This window comes from Coregonus lavaretus (assembly GCF_964263955.1).
Source record: "Coregonus lavaretus genome assembly, chromosome: 40".
NCBI lineage: Eukaryota > Metazoa > Chordata > Actinopteri > Salmoniformes > Salmonidae > Coregonus > Coregonus lavaretus.
Window position 1 is genome coordinate 2,927,977 of NC_140027.1, and position 20,447 is coordinate 2,948,423.

The window sequence follows — 20,447 nt, forward strand, 5'->3', positions numbered from 1 at the left end:
CTAAGCTAGTCATCACATCTAGATCCCCACACTAGCTATATTAATAACCATACAGGCATATGATGACTATTTATTTTTTATTGTTGTTGTATTTGACTCTGGCCACAATAAAACAGTCATTGAAATTGTTGAGGGATAAGGTCTTTCTGGTTGCATTCTACAAAATGTCCACTAGAGGGTAGTGTTGAGAATGTTGAGCTGATAGGCCTAGATGAAGTTTATTTTATTTTATTTATAGGCTATACAATTACATAGAGGCTACATCATATAATTACAATCAAGTATGATGGTAATAAGTATAATCAGAATAATAATAACAATAACAATAATGATAATAATAAATAATAAAACAAATATCTAAATAATGTTTTAATCCATTTCATTTGTATGAATAATTGAAGTTTATCATGAAAATATTGAAATTACTCATATTTATCCTTCTTTACAATAAATAATTAAGTGTCCCACTTTGCTAATCAAGTTGTCCCAATTTGCCAGTATCAACTGAAAAAATGTGTGCAGGTATGTGGTAGAAGGTCACATTGACACAACGCTTATAGAGCCCCACAGTGGAGGGCATACCCTAGCGTGATGTTTTGATAACCATGTCAATCTCTATCGGACAAGGACTTTTATCAATATATTCGGCTCTATTTACTCTCAGATTCGAAAATGCTAATTAGCATCAAAGTAGACAGCTAATTAGTATTTCATTTTTGGGGGGGGGTAAATACAGGCAAATATATTGATAAAAGTCACCTTGTCCTAGAGAGATTTACACAGTTATCAAAAACGTCACATCAGGGTAAACCTACACAAAACACAGCCTTTTTTTATCATCACATACAGTGGGGGGGAAAAGTATTTAGTCAGCCACCAATTGTGCAAGTTCTCCCACTTAAAAAGATGAGAGAGGCCTGTATTTCTCATCATAGGTACACGTCAACTATGACAGACAAAATGAGAAAAAAAAATCCAGAAAATGTGCAAATTATGGTGGAAAATAAGTATTTGGTCAATAACAAAAGTTTCTCAATACTTTGTTATATACCCTTTGTTGGCAATGACACAGGTCAAACGTTTTCTGTAAGTCTTCACAAGGTTTTCACACACTGTTGCTGGTATTTTGGCCCATTCCTCCATGCAGATCTCCTCTAGAGCAGTGATGTTTTGGGGCTGTCGCTGGGCAACACAGACTTTCAACTCCCTCCAAAGATTTTCTATGGGGTTGAGATCTGGAGACTGGCTAGGCCACTCCAGGACCTTGAAATCCTTCTTACGAAGCCACTCCTTCGTTGCCCGGGCGGTGTGTTTGGGATCATTGTCATGCTGAAAGACCCAGCCACGTTTCATTGCCCTTGCTGATGGAAGGAGGTTTTCACTCAAAATCTCACGATACATGGCCCCATTCATTCTTTCCTTTACACGGATCAGTCGTCCTGGTCCCTTTGCAGAAAAACAGCCCCAAAGCATGATGTTTCCACCCCCATGCTTCACAGTAGGTATGGTGTTCTTTGGATGCAACTCAGCATTCTTTGTCCTCCAAACACGACGAGTTGAGTTTTTACCAAAAAGTTATATTTTGATTTCATCTGACCATATGACATTCTCCCAATCCTCTTCTGGATCATCCAAATGCACTCTAGCAAACTTCAGACGGGCCTGGACATGTACTGGCTTAAGCAGGGGGACACGTCTGGCACTGCAGGATTTGAGTCCCTGGCGGCGTAGTGTGTTACTGATGGTAGGCTTTGTTACTTTGGTCCCAGCTCTCTGCAGGTAATTTACTAGGTCCCCCCGTGTGGTTCTGGGATTTTTGCTCACCGTTCTTGTGATCATTTTGACCCCACGGGGTGAGATTTTGCGTGGAGCCCCAGATCGAGGGAGATTATCAATGGTCTTGTATGTCTTCCATTTCCTAATAATTGCTCCCACAGTTGATTTCTTCAAACCAAGCTGCTTACCTATTGCAGATTCAGTCTTCCCAGCCTGGTGCAGGTCTACAATTTTGTTTCTGGTGTCCTTTGACAGCTCTTTGGTCTTGGCCATAGTGGAGTTTGGAGTGTGACTGTTTGAGGTTGTGGACAGGTGTCTTTTATACTGATAACAAGTTCAAACAGGTGCCATTAATACAGGTAACGAGTGGAGGACAGAGGAGCCTCTTAAAGAAGAAGTTACAGATCTGTGAGAGCCAGAAATCTTGCTTGTTTGTAGGTGACCAAATACTTATTTTCCACCATAATTTGCAGATAAATTCATAAAAAATCCTACAATGTGATTTTCTGGATTTTTCCCCTCAATTTGTCTGTCATAGTTGACGTGTACCTATGATGAAAAGTACAGGCCTCTCTCATCTTTTTAAGTGGGAGAACTTGCACAATTGGTGGCTGACTAAATACTTTTTTTCCCCACTGTACTTCCTCACTAACGCCGCGTTAAAAACAACTGGGAACTTGGAACTGGGAACTCGTAAATCTCAGACTTTCGACTTCAGTGCGCTCAAGACAACTGGGAACTCTGAAAAAGATGAGCTCCGACTGGGAAAAATCTTTTGAATGGTCATCCAACTCGGAATTACAAGTCTGAAACTCAGGCATCTTTCTAGAGCTCCAACTTTTACCAACCTGAAGATCACTGATGTCATGATTTGACCTAGTTTTTTCTCGAGTTCTCAGTTGTCTTGAAAGCACCAAATGTTTAACTCTTCAGCTCCACTATATGCTTCACATTGCTTTGCCATCAGCTTTGCATCAATGTGACGTTTGACACAGAGCACGTTGTTTTGAGAGCGGAGAGGAGCAGAGGGGGAGGAGCTTCTTTATTCTATTTCGCCTACTGTACTGCACCATATTCATTGATTATGCATAAGTACAATAGCTTTGGTACAGTTTTTCGCAAGTACTCATTAAATTGTTGCTAGTGGTTGTACTAAATTATCCTCTAATTACACAAGTTGCTTTTGTTTACATTGTGACCCTAGCTAGTCAATGTAGCTAGCTAGTAATAGTAGTAGCTTCTTGACTTCATAAATCTCACTAAAATAACCAGTGGTGTATAGTCGAGGCCATATGCAACCAAAATCAACTTTATTTCAAATTATTTCAATTCACAAGATAGAATGAACGTGCCCGTCAGTCATCGGGTGGATATCAGAGCGGCGGTAATTCACCAGCTTTACGACCAGGAATATGACTTTCCCGAATTGGATCCTTTGTTCGGGCAATTTAACTTATCCCAGAAGCTGCTCCAAGACGCCGCCGGCGGATAAGAGGTATTCGGAGTGGACTTCTAGTCCGACTCAGGAGGCGTGCACACCATCCACCGCTTCCGAGTATATTACTTGCTAATGTTCAATCACTGGACAATAAAGTAGACGAGCTCAGGGCGAGGATCTCCTTCCAGAGAGACATCAGGGACTGTAACATACTTTGTTTCACGGAATTATGTCTCTCTCCGGATATATTGTCCCCATCCATACAGCCAGCTGGGTTCTCAGTACATCGCACAGACAGGAATAAAGAACTCTCTGGGAAGAAGAAAGGCGGTGGTGTATGTTTCATAATTAATCATGGTGTGATTGTGATAACGTACAGAAACTCAAGTCCTTTTGTTCACCCGACCTAGAATACCTCACAATCAAATGCAGACCGTATTACCTCCCAAGAGAATTCTCTTCAGTTATAGTCACAGCCGTGCATATTCCCCCTCAAGCCGATACCATGACACAGTGGCGATTTTAGCATGTCAGTCTTGGTGGGGCAAACCATTTTATTTTTTGGATGCATGCCAGCGAAGCCACTACACAACTCTAAACAATACATTAAATGCACTATAACGGTGACAAACGGTGCCCACAAACTTTTAGGGTCTACATAAAACTGTCCCGAGAGTGGAGCTTATGGCTGACTTGCTTAAATAAATATGGTTTCTATTGACTCCTTGTGGATTTATGTAACTGGATAAGAACCGCATTCTCCTTCAATAATAATGAACGTCGACATGAGTTTTGAGTTTTGAACCATACACAAACATTATTACATTTATGTTCAGTAAATTCACAATGTTTGTTCTTATTTAATTAACACTTACAGTGCCTTGCAAAAGTATTCATCCCCCTTGGCGTTTTTCCTATTTTGTTGCATTACAACCTGTAATTTAAATGGTTTTTATTTGGATTTCATGTAATGGACAGATAAAATAGTCCAAATTGGTGAAGTGAAATGAAAAAAAGTACTTATGAAGCCCATAAATAAGATCTGGTGCAACCAATTACCTTCAGAAGTCACATAATTAGTTAAATAATGTCCACCTGTGTGCAATCTAAATGTCATATGATCTCAGTATATATACACCTGTTCTGAAAGGCCCCAGAGTCTGCAACACCACTAAGCAAGGGGCACCACCAAGCAAGTGACACCATGAAGACCAAGGATCTCTCCAAACAGGTCAGGTTGTGGAGAAGTACAGATCATGGTTGGGTTATAAAAAAATATCAGAAACTTTGAACATCCCACGGAGCACCATTAAATCCATTATTAAAAAATGGAAAGAATATGGCACCACAACAAACCTGCCAAGAGAGGGCCGCCCACCAAAACTCATGGACCAGGCAAGGACGGCATTAATTAGAGCTCTGCCCCACCTGCCCTGTATGATGCGTTGCCACTGCCACGATGGCCCTCAAGGAACTACACTGGACTTTGTGCAAACTGGAAACCACATATCCTGAGGCTGCATTTATTGTAGCTGGGGATTTTAACAAAGCAAATTTGAGGAAAACTCTACCGAAGTTCTATCAACACTGTAGTAATCGGGCTGGAAAAACACTCGACCACTGCTACTCCCCCTTCCGGGATGCCTACAAGGCCCTCCCCCGCCCTCCCTTCTGCAAATCAGATCACAACTCCATTTTGCTCCTCCCTTCCTATAGGCAGAAACTCAAACAGGAAGTACACATGCTAAGGTCTATTCAACGCTGGTCTGACCAATCGGAATCCATGCTTCGAGATTGTTTTGATCACGTGGACTGGGATATGTTCCGGGTAGCCTCTGAGATTAACATTGACGTATACATGTACACAGTGACTGAGTTCATCAGTGTCACGCTCTGGTTCCGGGACGTTGTTATAGAACCAGGGTGTGTTTGTTTTGTTGGGTGTTGTGTGGGCTAGGTTGGGTATGAGGTGTGTTCGTTTTGTTGTGTGCTGTTTGGTTGGGGTGTCTAGGTGGTTGTCTTCCTTGTTTGTATTCATGTGACTCCCAATCGGAGGTAACGAGTGACAGCTGTCGGCTCGTTATCTCTGATTGGGAGCCATATTTAAACTGTGTGGTTTCACCTTGTGTTTGTGGGTTTTTGTTTCCTTGTTCCATGTTCCGTGTTTCAGTATTGGTAACTTTTGGACTTCACGTATCGTCTTTTGTTTTGTTTTCTCGTGTTGCACTTTATTAAATAAAGTCATCATGTTCACTCGCAACGCTGCGCATTGGTCCGCTCCTTTTGACGATCGTGACAGAAAAACCCACCATAAAAGGACCAAGCAGCGTAACAAGCGGCAACAGGACCTACCTACACAGGAGTTATGGACTCCTCCTAAGGATTCATGGACATGGGAGGAGATTTTGGATGGAAAGGGTCCTTGGGCACAACCGGGAGAATATCGCCGCCCTCGTGAAGAGCTGGAGGCAGCTGCAGCCGAGAGGAGGTGGTACGAGGAGGCAGCGCGGAGTCGAGGCTGGAAGCCCGTGGGTACTACCCAATAATTTCTTGGGGGGGGGCAAAAAGGGAGTGTGGCGAAGTCAGGTAGGAGACCTGCGCCTACTCCCTGTACTTACCGTGGAGAGCGGGAGTACGGGCAGACACCATGTTACGCAGTAGAGCGCATGGTGTCTCCTGTACGCAGGCATAGCCCGGTGCGGTACATTCCAGCTCCTCGTATTGGCCGGGCTAGATTGAGCGTTGAGCCGGATGTCATGAAGCCGGTCCCACGCAGCAGGCCACCAGTGCGTCTCCTCGGGCCAGCATACATGGCACCAGCCTTACGCATGGTTTCCCCGGTTCGCCTACATAGCCCGGTGCGGGTTATTCCTCCTTCCCGTACTGGTCGGGCGACGGGGAGCATACAACCAGGTAAGGTTGGGCAGGCTCAGTGCTCAAGGGAGCCAGTACGCCTGCACGGTCCGGTATTTCCGGCGCCACCTCCCCGCTCCAGCCCAGTACCACCAGTGCCTCCACCACGCACCAAGCCTCCTGTGTGTCCCCAGAGTCCTGTGCGTCCTGTTGTTGCTCTCCGCACTAGCCCTGAGATGCGTGTCCTCAGCCCGGTACCTCCAGTTCCGGCACCACGCATCAGGCCTACGGTGCGTCCCCAGGGCCAAGCATGCCCTGTTGCTTCTCCCCGCGCTAGCCCTGAGATGCGTGTCCTCAGCCCGGTACCTCCTGTTCCGGCACCACGCACCAGGCCTACGATGCGCCTCAGACGGCCAGAGTCTGCCGTCTGCCCAACGGGGCCTGAACTGTCCGTCTGCCCAACGCCGTCTGAACTGTCCGTATGCCAAGCGCTGCATGAACTGCCCGTCTGCCCAACGCCGTCTGAACTGTCCGTTTGCCAAGCACTGCCAGAACTGCCCGTCTGCCCAACGCCGTCTGAACTGTCCGTCTGCCAAGCACTGCATGAACTGCCCGTCTGCCCAACGCCGTCTGAACTGTCCGTCTGCCAAGCACTGCCTGAACTGCCCGTCTGCCCAACGCCGTCTGAACTGTCCGTATGCCAAGCGCTGCATGAACGGCCCGTATGTACTGAGCCTGCTAAGCCGCCCGTCTGCCATGAGCCTTCAGAGCCGTCCGCCAGACCAGAGCCGCTAAAGCCTTCCGCCAGACAGGAGCCGCTAAAGCCTTCCGCCAGACAGGATCAGCCAGAGCCTCCCGCCAGACAGGATCAGCCAGAGCCTTCCGCCAGACAGGATCAACCAGAGCCTTCCGCCAGACAGGATCAGCCAGAGCCTACCGCCAGACAAGATCAGCCAGAGCCTTCCGCCAGACGGGATCAGCCAGAGCCTTCCGCCAGACAGGATCAGCCAGAGCCTTCCGCCAGACAGGATCAGCCAGAGCCTACCGCCAGACAAAATCAGCCAGAGCCTACCGCCAGACGGGATCAGCCAGAGCCTTCCGCCAGACAGGATCAGCTAAAGCCTTCCGCCAGACGGGATCAGCCAGAGCCTTCCGCCAGACAGGATCAGCCAGAGCCTTCCGCCAGACATGATCAGCCAGAGCCTCCCGCCAGACAGGATCAGCCAGAGCCTCCCGCCAGACAGGATCAGCCAGAGCCTTCCGCCAGACGGGATCAGCCAGAGCCTTCCGCCAGACGGGATCAGCCAGAGCCTTCCGCCAGACGGCATCAGCCAGAGCCTTCCGCCAGACAGGATCAGCCAGGGTCTTCCGCCCGACAGGATCAGCCAGAGCCTTCCGCCAGACAGGATCAGCCAGAGCCTTCTGCCAGACAGGATCAGCCAGAGCCTTCTGCCAGACAGGATCAGCCAGAGCCTTCTGCCAGACAGGATCAGCCAGAGCCTTCCGCCAGACAGGATCAGCCAGAGCCTTCTGCCAGACAGGATCAGCCAGAGCCTTCTGCCAGACAGGAGCAGCCAGATCCGTCAGCTAGCCATGAGCAGCCAGATCCGTCAGCTAGCCATGAGCAGCCAGATCCGTCAGCCAGCCATGAGCAGCCAGATCCGTCAGCCAGCCATGAGCAGCCAGATCCGTCAGCCAGCCATGAGCAGCCAGATCCGTCAGCCAGCCATGAGCAGCCAGATCCGTCAGCCAGCCATGAGCAGCCAGATCCGTCAGCTAGCCATGAGCAGCCAGATCCGTCAGCCAGCCATGAGCAGCCAGATCCGTCAGCCAGCCATGAGCAGCCAGATCCGTCAGCTAGCCATGAGCAGCCAGATCCGTCAGCTAGCCATGAGCAGCCAGATCCGTCAGCCAGCCATGAGCAGCCAGATCCGTCAGCCAGCCATAAGCAGCCAGATCCGCCAGCTAGCCATGAGCAGCCAGATCCGTCAGCTAGCCATGAGCAGCCAGATCAGTCAGCCAGCCATGAGCAGCCAGATCCGTCAGCCAGCCATGAGCCGTCCAGCCAGGATCCGCCAGAGCCGTCCAGCCGGGATCCGCCAGAGCCGTCCAGCCGGGATCCGCCAGAGCCGTCCAGCCGGGATCCGCCAGAGCCGTCCAGCCGGGATCCGCCAGAGCCGTCCAGCCGGGATCCGCCAGAGCCGTCCAGCCGGGATCCGCCAGAGCCGTCCAGCCGGGATCCGCCAGAGCCGTCCAGCCGGGATCCGCCAGAGCCGACCAGCCGGGATCCGCCAGAGCCGTCCAGCCGGGAGCCGCCAAAGCCGTCCAGCCAGTATCCGCCATTCTGTCCGGTACTGCCCCTTAGTCCGGTACTGCCCCTTAGCCTGGTACTGCCCCTTAGTCCGGTACTGCCCCTTAGTCCGGTACTGCCCCGTAGTCCGGTGCTGCCCCTTAGTCCGGTGCCGCCCCTTAACCCAGTGGGGTGTAGTTGGGGGGTGGTAATGTGGAGGAGGCTAGGGAAGCGGGTGGTGACTAAGGTGGGATGGGGACCACGACCAGGGGCAGAACCGCCACCGTGGACAGACGCCCACCCAGACCCTCCCCTAGACTGTATGCTGGTGCGCCCGGGGTTCGCACCTTTAGGGGGGGGTACTGTCACGCTCTGGTTCCGGGACGTTGTTATAGAACCAGGGTGTGTTTGTTTTGTTGGGTGTTGTGTGGGCTAGGTTGGGTATGAGGTGTGTTCGTTTTGTTGTGTGCTGTTTGGTTGGGGTGTCTAGGTGGTTGTCTTCCTTGTTTGTATTCATGTGACTCCCAATCGGAGGTAACGAGTGACAGCTGTCGGCTCGTTATCTCTGATTGGGAGCCATATTTAAACTGTGTGGTTTCACCTTGTGTTTGTGGGTTTTTGTTTCCTTGTTCCTTGTTCCATGTTCCGTGTTTCAGTATTGGTAACTTTTGGACTTCACGTATCGTCTTTTGTTTTGTTTTCTCGTGTTGCACTTTATTAAATAAAGTCATCATGTTCACTCGCAACGCTGCGCATTGGTCCGCTCCTTTTGACGATTGTGACAATCAGGAAGTGTATAGGGGATGTTGTTCCCACTGTGACTATTAAAACCTACCCAAACCAGAAACCGTGGATAGATGGCAGCATTCACACAAAACTGAAAGCGCGAACCACCGCATTTAACCATGGCAAGGTGACTGGGAATATGGTCAAATACAAACAGTGTAGTTATTCCCTCCGTAAGGCAATCAAACAGACAAAACGTCAGTACAGAGACAAAGTGGAGTCGCAATAAAATGGCTCAGACACGAGACGTACAGTACCAGTCAAAAGTTTGGACACACCTACTCATTCAAGGGTTTTTCTTTATTTTTACTTTTTTTACATTGTAGAATAATAGCGAAGACATCAAAACTATGAAATAACACATATGGAATCATGTAGTAACCAAAAAAGTGTTAAACAAATCAAAATATGTTTTATATCTGAGATTCTTCAAATAGCCACCCTTTGCCTTGATGATAGCTTTTCACACTTTTTGCATTCTCTCAACCAGCTTCACCTGGAATGCTTTTCCAACAGTCTTGAAGGAGTTCCTATGCTGAGCACTTGTTGGCTGCTTTTCCTTCACTCTGCGGTCCGACTCATCCCAAACCATCTCAATTGGGTTGAGGTCGGGGGATTGTGGAGGCCAGGTCATCTGATGCAGCACTCCATCACTCTCCTTCTTGGTAAAATAGCCCTTACACAGCCTGGAGGTGTGTTGGGTCATTGTCCTGTTGAAAAACAAATGATAGTCCCACAAAGCTCAAACCAGATGGGATGGCGTGACGCTGCAGAATGCTGTGGTAGCCATGCTGGTTAAGTGTGCCTTGAATTCTAAATACATCACAGACAGTGTCACCAGCAAAGCACCCCCACACCATAATACCTCCTCCTCCATGCTTTACGGTGGGAAATACACATGGGGAGATCATCCGTTCACCCACACCGCGTCTCACAAAGACACAGCGGTTGGAACCAATAATCTCCAATTTGGACTACAGACCAAAGGACACATTTCCACTGGTCTTATGTCCATTGCTCGTGTTTCTTGGCCCAAGCAGGTCTCTTCTTCTTATTGGTGTCCTTTAGTAGTGTTTTTTTTTGCAGCAATTCGACCATGAAGGCCTGATTCACACAGTCCCCTCTGAACAGTTGATGTTGAGATGTGTCTGTGACTTGAACTCTGTGAAGCATTTATTTGGGCTGCAATTTCTGAGGCTGGTAACTCAAATGAACTTATCCTCTGCAGCAGAGGTAACTCTGGGTCTTCCATTCCTGTGGCGGTCCTCATGAGAGCCAGTTTCATCATAGCGCTTGATGGGTTTTGCGTCTGCACTTGAAGAAACTTTCAAAGTGCTTGAAATGTTCAGTATTGACTGACCTTCATGTCTTAAAGTAATTATGGAATGTCGTTTCTCTTTGCTTATTTGAGCTGTTCTTGCAATAATATGGACTTGGTCTTCTACCAAATAGGGCTATCTTCTGTATACCCCCCAACCTTGTCACAACACAACTGATTGGCTCAAACGCATTAAGAAGGAAAGAAATGCCACAAATTAACTTTTAAGAAGGCACACCTGTTAATCGAAATGCATTCCAGGTGACTACCTCATGAAGTTGGTTGAGAGAATGCCAAGAGTGTGCAAAGCTGTCATCAAGGCAAAGGGTGGCTGTTTGAAGAATGTCAAATATAAAATATATTTGGATTTGTTTAACACTTTTTTGGTTACTACATGATTCCATATGTGTTATTTCGTAGTTTTGATGTCTTCACTATTATTCTACAATGTAGAAAATAGTAAAAATAAAGAAAAACCCTTGAATGAGTAGTTGTGTCCAAACTTTTGACTGGTAGTGTATGTGGCAGGGTCTACAGCCAATCATGGATTACAAAGGGAAAACCAGCCACGTCGCGGACACCAACGTGTTGCTCCCGGACAAGGTGAACACCTTCTTCGCCCGCTTTGAGGATAACACAGTGCCACCAACGCGGCCCGCTCCCAAGGACTGTGGGCTCTCGTTCGCCGTGGCCGACTTGAGTAAGACATTTAAGCATGTTAACCTTCGCAAGGCTGCCGGTCCAGACGGCATCCCTAGCCCTGTCCTCAGAGCATGCGCAGACCAGCTGGCTGGAGTGTTTACGGACATATTCAATCTCTCCCTATTCCAGTCTGTTGTCCCCACTTGCTTCAAGATGTCCACCATTGTTCCTGTACCCAAGAAAGCAAAGGTAACTGAACTAAATGACTATCGCCCCATAGCACTCACTTCTGTCATCATTAAGTATTTTCAGAGGCTAGTTAAGGATCATATCACCTCTACCTTACCTGTCACCCTAGACCCACTTCAACTTGCATACCGCCCCAATATATCCACAGACGATGCAATCGCCATTGCACTGCACACTGCCCTATCCCATCTGGACAAGAGGAATACCTATGTAAGAATCCTGTTCATTGACTATAGCTCAGCCTTCAACACCATAGTACCCTCCAAGCTCATCATTAAGCTTGGGCCCTGGGTCTGAACCCCGCCCTGTGCAACTGGGTCCTGGACTTCCTGGGTCCACTTCGTGCTGATCCTCAACACAGGGGCCCCACAAGGGTGCATGCTCAGCCCCCTCATGTACTCCCTGTTCACCCATGACTGCGTGGCCACGCACACCTCCAACTCAATCATCAAGTTTGCAGACGACACAACAGTAGTAGGACTGATTACCAACAATGACGGGATAGCCTACAGGGAGGAGGTGAGGGCCCTGGCGGAGTGGTGCCAGAAAAATAAATAACCTCTCCCTCAACATCAACAAAGCAAAGGAGCTGATCGTGGACTTCAGGAAACAGCAGAGGGAGCACGCCTCTATCCACATCGACGGGAACGCAGTGGAAAGCTTCTCGGCGTACACATCACTGACAATCTGAAATGGTCCACCCACACAGATAGTGTGGTGAAGAAGGCGCAACAGCGCCTCTTCAACCTCAGGAGGCTGAAGAAATTTGGCTTGGCCCCTAAGACCCTCACAAACTTTTACAGATGCACAATTGAGAGCATCCTGTCGGGCTGCCCAATGCATCACCGGGGGCACACTGCCTGCCCTCCAGGACACCTACAGCACCCAATGTCACAGGAAGGCCAAAAAGATAATCAAGGACATCAACCACCCGAGCCACGGCCTGTTCACCCCACTACCATCCAGAAGGCGAGGTAAGTACAGGTGCTGTCACGCCCTGACTTATGGGACTCTAGTATGTTGAGTCAGGTTGTGGAGTTCTATGTTGTTATTTCTATGTTCTCATTCTAGGTTGTGTGTTTCTATGTTTGGCCGGGTGTGATTCCCAATCAGAGGCAGCTGTCGCTCGTTGTCTCTGATTGGGGATCATACTTTAGTAGCCTGTTTGCTATCATTAGTTGGGGGATCTGGTTCCGTGTATAGGCTTGTATTGTGTTTAGCCTGAGGACTTCACGTTTTGTTGTTTTGTTCGTGTGTTTATTTTGAATATAAACATGTATGCATTTCACGCTGCGCCTTGGTCTGACACGTCCTTCAATGTCCGTGACAGAAGACCCCACCACCAATGGACCAAGCAGCGTGCCCAGGAGGATATGGCCAAGCAGATGGAGGCCCTGAAAGGGATCAGGGGGGAGAAGGAGAGACAGCCCCAAGATAATTTTTTGGGGGGGCTAAAAGGGTGGTTGGGGATCGACAGAGAGGAGCCCTGACCACTGCACTCGTGGGGGCTCAAGGAGGAGTCCTCACTGGAGGAGGATGGGGCGTGGAGTGTAAAGGACGGAGACAGTCGTAGACCTCCAGCGCCGGTTCCCAGTCCGGTACGCCCCGTATCTGCTCCCCGCACCAAGCCAGTGGTGCGTGTTCCCAGTCCGGCCCGGCCCGTTCCTGCTCCTCGCACCAGCCTAGTGGTGCGTGTTCCCAGTCCGGCCCGGCCCGTTCCTGTTCCTCGCACCAAGACAGTGGTGCGTGTTCCCAGTCCGGTACGGCCCGTGCCTGCTCCTCGCACCAAGCCAGTGGTGCGTGTCGCCAGTCCGGCCCGGCCCGTTCCTGCTCCTCGCACCAGACCAGTGGTGCGAGTTCCCAGTCCGGCCCGGCCTGTTCCTGTTCCTCACACCAAGCCAGTGGTGCGTGTTCCCAGTCCGGTACGGCCCGTGCCTGCTCCCCGCACCAAGCCAGTGATGCGTGTCGCCAGTCCGGCCCGGCCCGTTCCTGCTCCTCGCACCAAGGCAGTGGTGCGGGTTCCCAGTCCGGTACGGCCCGTGCCGGGGGGGTACTGTCACGCCCTGACTTATGGGACTCTAGTATGTTGAGTCAGGGCGTGGAGTTCTGTGTTATTTCTATGTTCTCATTCTAGGTTGTGTGTTTCTATGTTTGGCCGGGTGTGATTCCCAATCAGAGGCAGCTGTCGCTCGTTGTCTCTGATTGGGGATCATACTTTAGTAGCCTGTTTGCTATCATTAGTTGTGGGATCTTGTTCCGTGTATAGGCTTGTATTGTGTTTAGCCTAAGGACTTCACGTTACGTTGTTTTGTTCGTGTGTTTATTTTGAATATAAACATGTATGCATTTCACGCTGCGCCTTGGTCTGACCCGTCCTTCAACGTCCGTGACAGGTGCATCAAAGCTGGGACCGAGAGACTGAAAAACAGCTTCTATCTCAAGGCCATCAGACTGTTAAATAGCCATCACTAGCCGGCTACCACCTGGTTACTCAACCCTGCACCTTAGAGGCTGATGTCCATATACATAGACATGGAATCACTAGTCACTTTAATAATGTTTACATACTGCTTTACTCATTTCATATGTATATACTGTATTCTATTCTACTGTATTTTAGTCAATGCCACTCCGACGTTGCTCGTCCTAATATTTATATATTTCTTAATTCCATTATTTTACTTTTAGATGTGTGTATTGTTGTGTATCGTTATATATTACTGCACTGTTAGGAGCACACGCATTTCGCTACACCCGCAATAACATCTGCTAAATATGTGTATGTGACTAATACAATTTGATTTGATTTTAATTAAACCTTGGCGATTCTTGAGCTTGGACGCTGCCATTGGATGTGACGCAACGTGAGCAACACAGGCAGTGAAGCAACTTTTATTGATTTCAAAGGAAGCATTTCCTCAACTGCTGATTGCTGATGGCAATGCTGGACGCCCGATGTCTATAGTGTAGTAGGGTCGTAAGCATGATGGGATGTTCACCCAGGAACCACACCTGTGTGGAAGCACCTGCTTTCAATAGACTTTGTATCCCACATTTACTCAAGTGTTTCCATTATTTTGGCAGTTACCTGTATTTAGCCTATCAAGTGATATGCATATATTTTTTAAATCCTATATTGTTTCACAATTTATTCTACTTTTGTACCACTAGATGGCCCGGTAATCCCTGTATGGAGAGTTACACATCTATTATCCTACACCTTATGACACATCTACAACAGGTGAGGTCTAGAGCCAAACTAAATGTTGTCTTCTACTCTTCACACATGCATATTCATACAGAAAGAAGTTTGTGTGTGTGTTAGAGAGAGATCATGAGAAAACAAAAAGATAATTACTTGACACATTGGAAAGAACTAACCAAAAAACAAAGCAAACTGGAATGCTATTTGGCCCTAAACAGTACACAGTGGCAGAATACCTGACCACTGTGACTGATCCAAAATTAAGAAATGCTCAGTTTCCACAAAATGAGGTGGAAACTGAGCTGCACTTCCCAACCTCCTGCCAAATGTATGACCAAATTAGAGACACATTTCCCTCAGATTACACAGACCCACAAAGAATTTGATAACAAATCCAATTTTGATAAACTCCCATATCTATTAGGTTAAATACCAGTGTGCCATCACAGGAGCAATATTTGTGACCTGTTGCCACAAAAGGGCAACCAGTGAAGCAAAAAAGCCATTTTAAATAAATACAAACTATATTCATCTGTCTATTTATTTTCCCTTTCATACTTAAACTATTTACACATTGTTACAACACTGTGCATAGCCAGAAATATAACATTTGAAATGTCTCTATTCTTTTGAAACTTCTTTGAGTGTAATGTTTACTGTTAATTTCTGATTGTTTATTTCACTTTTGTTTATTATCTATTCCACTTGCATTGGCAATATAAACATGTTACCCATGCCAATAAAATCCCTTTGAATTGAATTGAGAGAGGGAGAAAGAGATACGAGAAAGTGAGAGAGATCGATAGAGAGAGAGAGAGAGAGAGAGAGAGGGCGGGGCAGTCGATCTACACAGTTGACTAATAACACGTTTTTGTAGAATTCCAAGGGATAGAAAGTAGAGAACAAGATAACATTAAAAATATGTAGGTGGACTAGGCTTAGCCTACTTCGGAGACCTGAATAGTTGCACTTCAGCTTCAAGCAAGTTCTGGTGGACCGTCGTTTGCTTTTGTGAAATTATGTAGCCTATATTCTTGTGTAATTAGCCAATTGTAGGACTAGCACAACATAGCCTTATAGTCGTATCTTCGTCATCTTTCTTCTGTCGGAGCTAAAGTAGGCCTACAAGTCTCCTTTCGTAATTTGTAGCTATTGTGACAACTAGGCTACTTTTAACTTTGTAACTAACTGTCGCGTGTCAAACTTGGAAACAATAATTTGCTACATTGTTACAACTCTCGCAGCTCTCTTTATTTTTACTCCCTAATGTTTCACACAAATGAGCTGGAAATTGATACAAAATAATGATGTAGGCTAATGTCAAGGCTAGAAAAGAGGACAGTAAATGTAGCTCAGTTGGTAGAGCATGGCGCTTGCAACACCAGGGTTGTGGGTTCGTTTCCCACGGGGGGCCAGTATGAAAAAATGTATGCACTCACTAACTGTAAGTCGCTCTGGATAAGAGTGTCTGCTAAATGACTAAAATGTTAAAGGATTTTGAGTCGACAGCCACAACCACGTCTGCCTGTCAAAAACCCTCTACAAGGCGTGTACATTTGCAATCCCATTGGTTTTGCACAGCTACAGTACACCTATTGGATATGACCATATTCTCACATCCGATTGGTCACTTGTGGAGATGATGTGCTCTAGTTGGCCTCAGGAAACGTCAATCAGATGATATCCTTCCTCCCCTGGTTGCGCGAGCCTCAGAATGTTAGTATTGTCTATGGGCGCGGCATCACATCACACGCTATCATATTAGTGCATAGTTTTTCGGTGTTGGTTAATGTTGCATTGATGCGACATAGTCTCATGTTCTCTATCTGCGTTCTTATTCACTGGTTTGTAGCGGCGGGTAGTGAGTGAGGGTCTTTGCGCTACTCGGAGTGACTGGTCAGACCAGGGAAAAAACGGGACCAGAGCTTTTCTGGGTTTTTGTTTCTGACATTGTTCATAATTTTCAACATTCCTTGGAGGAATAAACTCCATTGAAAGACTCCAGAAGGGTCCTTGTGCGTTCATCAACACCGCATACAGGTGTTCCAACAATCCTCACCATGGAGGCCATTGCCAAATACGATTTCAAAGCCACTGCAGATGATGAGTTGAGTTTTAAACGTGGAGAGACGTTGAAGGTAAGCAGCCCATTGTTTCACTATATCCATTCTTAAGAAATTTACCAGGGACAGCATGTTCTTGACTGAGTAACGATATTTTTCCGTTGTAGTTATTATTAGGCCTAGTTATTACACTATTTGTAATAGCCTGTTACCTTTTTTGTGTCATTTTGTGTCTTCATATTAGACACTCCTGCACACTAACTGGTTTTGAGGACATTATCTAAAAACTTTTATAAACTGGGTGGTTCAAGCCCTGAATGCTGATTGGCTGACAGCCGTGGTATATCAGACCTTATACCACTGGTATGACAAAACATTTATTTGTACTGCTCTAATTACCTTGGTAACCAGTTTATAATAGCAATAAGGCACCTGTGGGGTTTGTGGTAAGGGGGGTTTGTGGTAAAGACCAATATACCACGGCTAAGGGCTGTGTACAGGCACTCTGCGTTGCGTCGTGCTTAAGAACAGCCCTTAGCCGTGGTATATTGGCCATATACCACACCCCCTCGGGCTTTATTGCTTAAGTAAACAATAAGTCCCCTAATTCACTTTAATTGGTTGATATTCAATTAAAAAGTATTTTCAAAGGTCAATTTATTATGATAGGCCAACAGAATGAGAGGGAATATAACTGTTATAATAGAAATTTAAAAAATGTTTTAGGGGTGTTGACCTTTGGTTCCAACACATTTGAATGAGGGGCAGCTAATGTCTTTGCCACTGGCAAGTCATATGGAAATCGGTGTCATGTTTTCAAGGAAAAGTTCTGCGATTATTTCCGTGCAGATATGGAAAAGGATAGCACCGGTAACCTTAGGCAGGACACGATTCTGTCTTTCTCATATCCTATAACAAGCATCCTATACTGTACGCCACATATATTACACATAGTCGTCATTTTGTGTGGAGAACCAGAATGAGCAACACCAAAATTAGTCTTTGTAGCCTATATGAGAAGTATTTTTAGAGTCAAATAAATGCTACAAGAGGAGACAGAATGCTACAGTAAGTAACCCTCCCCCTAGTTTGCTAAAAACCAAGCTTAAGCTCTTCCGTTGAATCCTTTCATTATCCTCAGTATTTCAGTAATATTGGACTTCTTCTGTGGTTATGTGATAATGCTGAAACAGGAAGTCTCCAGTATTATCCTTGGCTTCTATGCATTTTTTCTCACTCAGAGTGAGAGAGAGAGAGAGTCAGAAACAGAGAGGGAGAAGGAAAGAGAGCAGAGAGTGAGAGGATGAGCTGGCAGTTTGTTTACAACCACACCCCTTCCCTTGCTGGGATTATGACAGCTCCTTCATTTCAGTGTCAGAACTCTACTTTAACAGCTATGCTTCAAGACATGCTAAAATGGTTATAAAAGCTCTATTATAGCTGAACTGCACACTGACACATGATGGCCAGCAATCATAATACTGGTATCAGTTCGGGTTAAAACCATATGCACAAAAAAAAGCAGTAAAAGAGGATTGAGAGTGAAGTGTGTGTGTCTGAGGTAAACGGCTAGTTTTGGTTGTGTGCAGTCTTTCTAGCTCCCTCTCTCCGCTGGTGTTTTGATAACGGTCTGGCCCTGGGCTTGGCTGACCTCCCTCTGTTCTCCTCTACCCCAGCAATGTACCCCGGCAACGCCACGTTCAGAGGCAGAAACAGATCCGGCAAACCTTGACAGGACACACATATTCATATCTCCTCAAGAGAAACATCAGTTGTAGATGTTCAAACCAGAGACAGGAACATATCTGACCAGGGACATTCACGTGGCCTCGAGAAATATCACTTAGTTCACAACGAAAGCAAAACATTCTCTGATACAACACATGACAACAAGCAGGAAAAACAGCAAACAAAGTTATCAGTCAAATATCCATTTTCAGTTGTTGTCTTGAAACAAACTGCTCTTTGATTCAGTTTCAACACATGACCGCGAGCTGTGAAAACGGTGAACAAAGCTATTAGTCAATTTGTTGCCTGAGTCAACCTCAGTTCATCATGCAGCGGCTTTCACGCTTCAAAGTGAGGCAGTGTTTGTCACGCCATTTCTGACGGCACCTACGGACTTAACAAGTCTGCAATTTTCCGAGAGGAGCATCTGAAGGACGATTGCCGATCGGTGATAGGAGGTATGTGAGTGCAGGCTGTACTGCGTACAGTATACACTAGTCTAAGTTCCTTTTACTATCCATAAAGTACATTCTATCAACCAAACCAATGGATGTCCCTCCTATATTAGCCAAGCTTGACAATGACCGTAGGAGTTGGCAAGACAGCACAAACAGATCTGGGACCAGGCTATATTCTAACAGCCAAATCAATAGATGTCTTTCTTGTGTTAGCTGATTTGTTCACAGCCTCTGGACGGAATAAAGCTCAATGGAGAGCAAACTCAGCCCTCTAGAAGGGGATGGGAAGTATGCCAAGCAGCTTGCTCCATCCCCTGGGCCTTAGGCTGCGCTCGCTCGGCGGGCACCACATAAATATGAATCGTCCAAGAGTGTGATGGGGTATGTGGTGTGTGGCAACAGCTTGCCGGTAAAAAACCCACTACACCCCGAGGCTATTCTCTTTTTCTCCCTGCTCGGTTCTTTCTGCGTAACGCAGCATGCATGAACTCCGCCTGGAGTTGCGCAAGGTTTCTGTTGAGTTCCGTTCTTTTAACTTGCCGGGAACGCTATTCTGACGCAGTCTTGGCTCCTCCGAGTTCGGAGAGAGAGGGAAGGAGCGAGGGAGAATCTGGAGGGGATTCAGGAACGTCGGCAGTGATCCTATCCCCCCGTTCCTAATTGAATTCTGACCACGAAGGATGGAGGGAGGATGGGGCTCTTTGACAGGGTTCTTGGGGCCCTTGGGCCTCCTCTTCTTAACCACACACTTCAAAGCTTCTGGCCTGGCACTGTGTCAATGCTCCAGTACTGTTCCAGCATGTACTATTACACAAGTGTTATTACATGGTATTCAGTCAAGTGGCTCTTATGAAATAGGTCTACTCCCTTGATGAACTGAGCTCTTATGGAATAAGCCTACTATCTTGGTGAATTGCTGATAATTAGAATACATCTGATGCGTGACGTGCCATGTCCATGATCGATTTAGCTAAGTTCTTGAGATACTCTTACAATACAGAGGATATTAAGTCCTCATGAATATTTTTTAGAAATCTGTGAAGATGAGAGATTATTTCCTCTGAATATGTAGGCTAACTCCCCATCCCCCACTTTACAAAGGGTGGAGGAGTTTATTCTCTGGAATTGAGTTGTCAGGGAGAGAAACATGTCAGAAATAACGCTTACTGCCAGAAGTTTTGTCTTGTCTTGTTTTTTGCGTTACTCAAGACATCAAGACATCTTGGTTTTTCTCATGCATTTAGAAGGGTAGGAGAGGAGACCTCAGTTTTTATTTAGTGAGTTTTTGTTTTTGAAGGACAGACCATCCAATGCCTCTGGGGCACGCAACGTCTCTCTCTCTCTCTCTCTCTCTGTCTTTATTTTTTCTGTCAACTGAGGCCGCAGCACAAAAGCCGGGCAGCATCAGGTCTAAATTTAGCCTGCAAGCAAGGAGTGGAAAGAAAAACCATCTGAGACTGAGACAGGAACCTGGCCAAGGGCTGCGTGTCTGACAGAAAAGTCCAAAGAGAATAGAGCATCACTCTGGTCAAACAAAGGAAAAGAAGGAAAACAACAAACAGCTTTGGTCTCAAGTCACCTGATTGTGTCTGGTTAAATAGTTTTTAGGGAAGTGGCAGCACCTTAGCCTGGTCCCAGATT

At 46.8% G+C, this 20,447-nt stretch overlaps 1 protein-coding gene across 1 annotated transcript in view; it reads left to right on the plus strand.

Annotated features, from left to right (window-relative positions):
* Nucleotides 1-16,325: 16,325 nt before the first annotated feature.
* The window catches only part of LOC311113759 (growth factor receptor-bound protein 2-like), a 37,538-nt gene continuing 33,416 nt past the window's right edge, over nucleotides 16,326-20,447 (plus strand). The window contains exon 1 of the mRNA XM_084157065.1: nucleotides 16,326-16,695. Coding sequence (XP_084013191.1) covers nucleotides 16,618-16,695 — 78 coding nt within the window. The 5' untranslated portion in view covers nucleotides 16,326-16,617. The remainder of the gene's footprint in view (nucleotides 16,696-20,447) is intronic.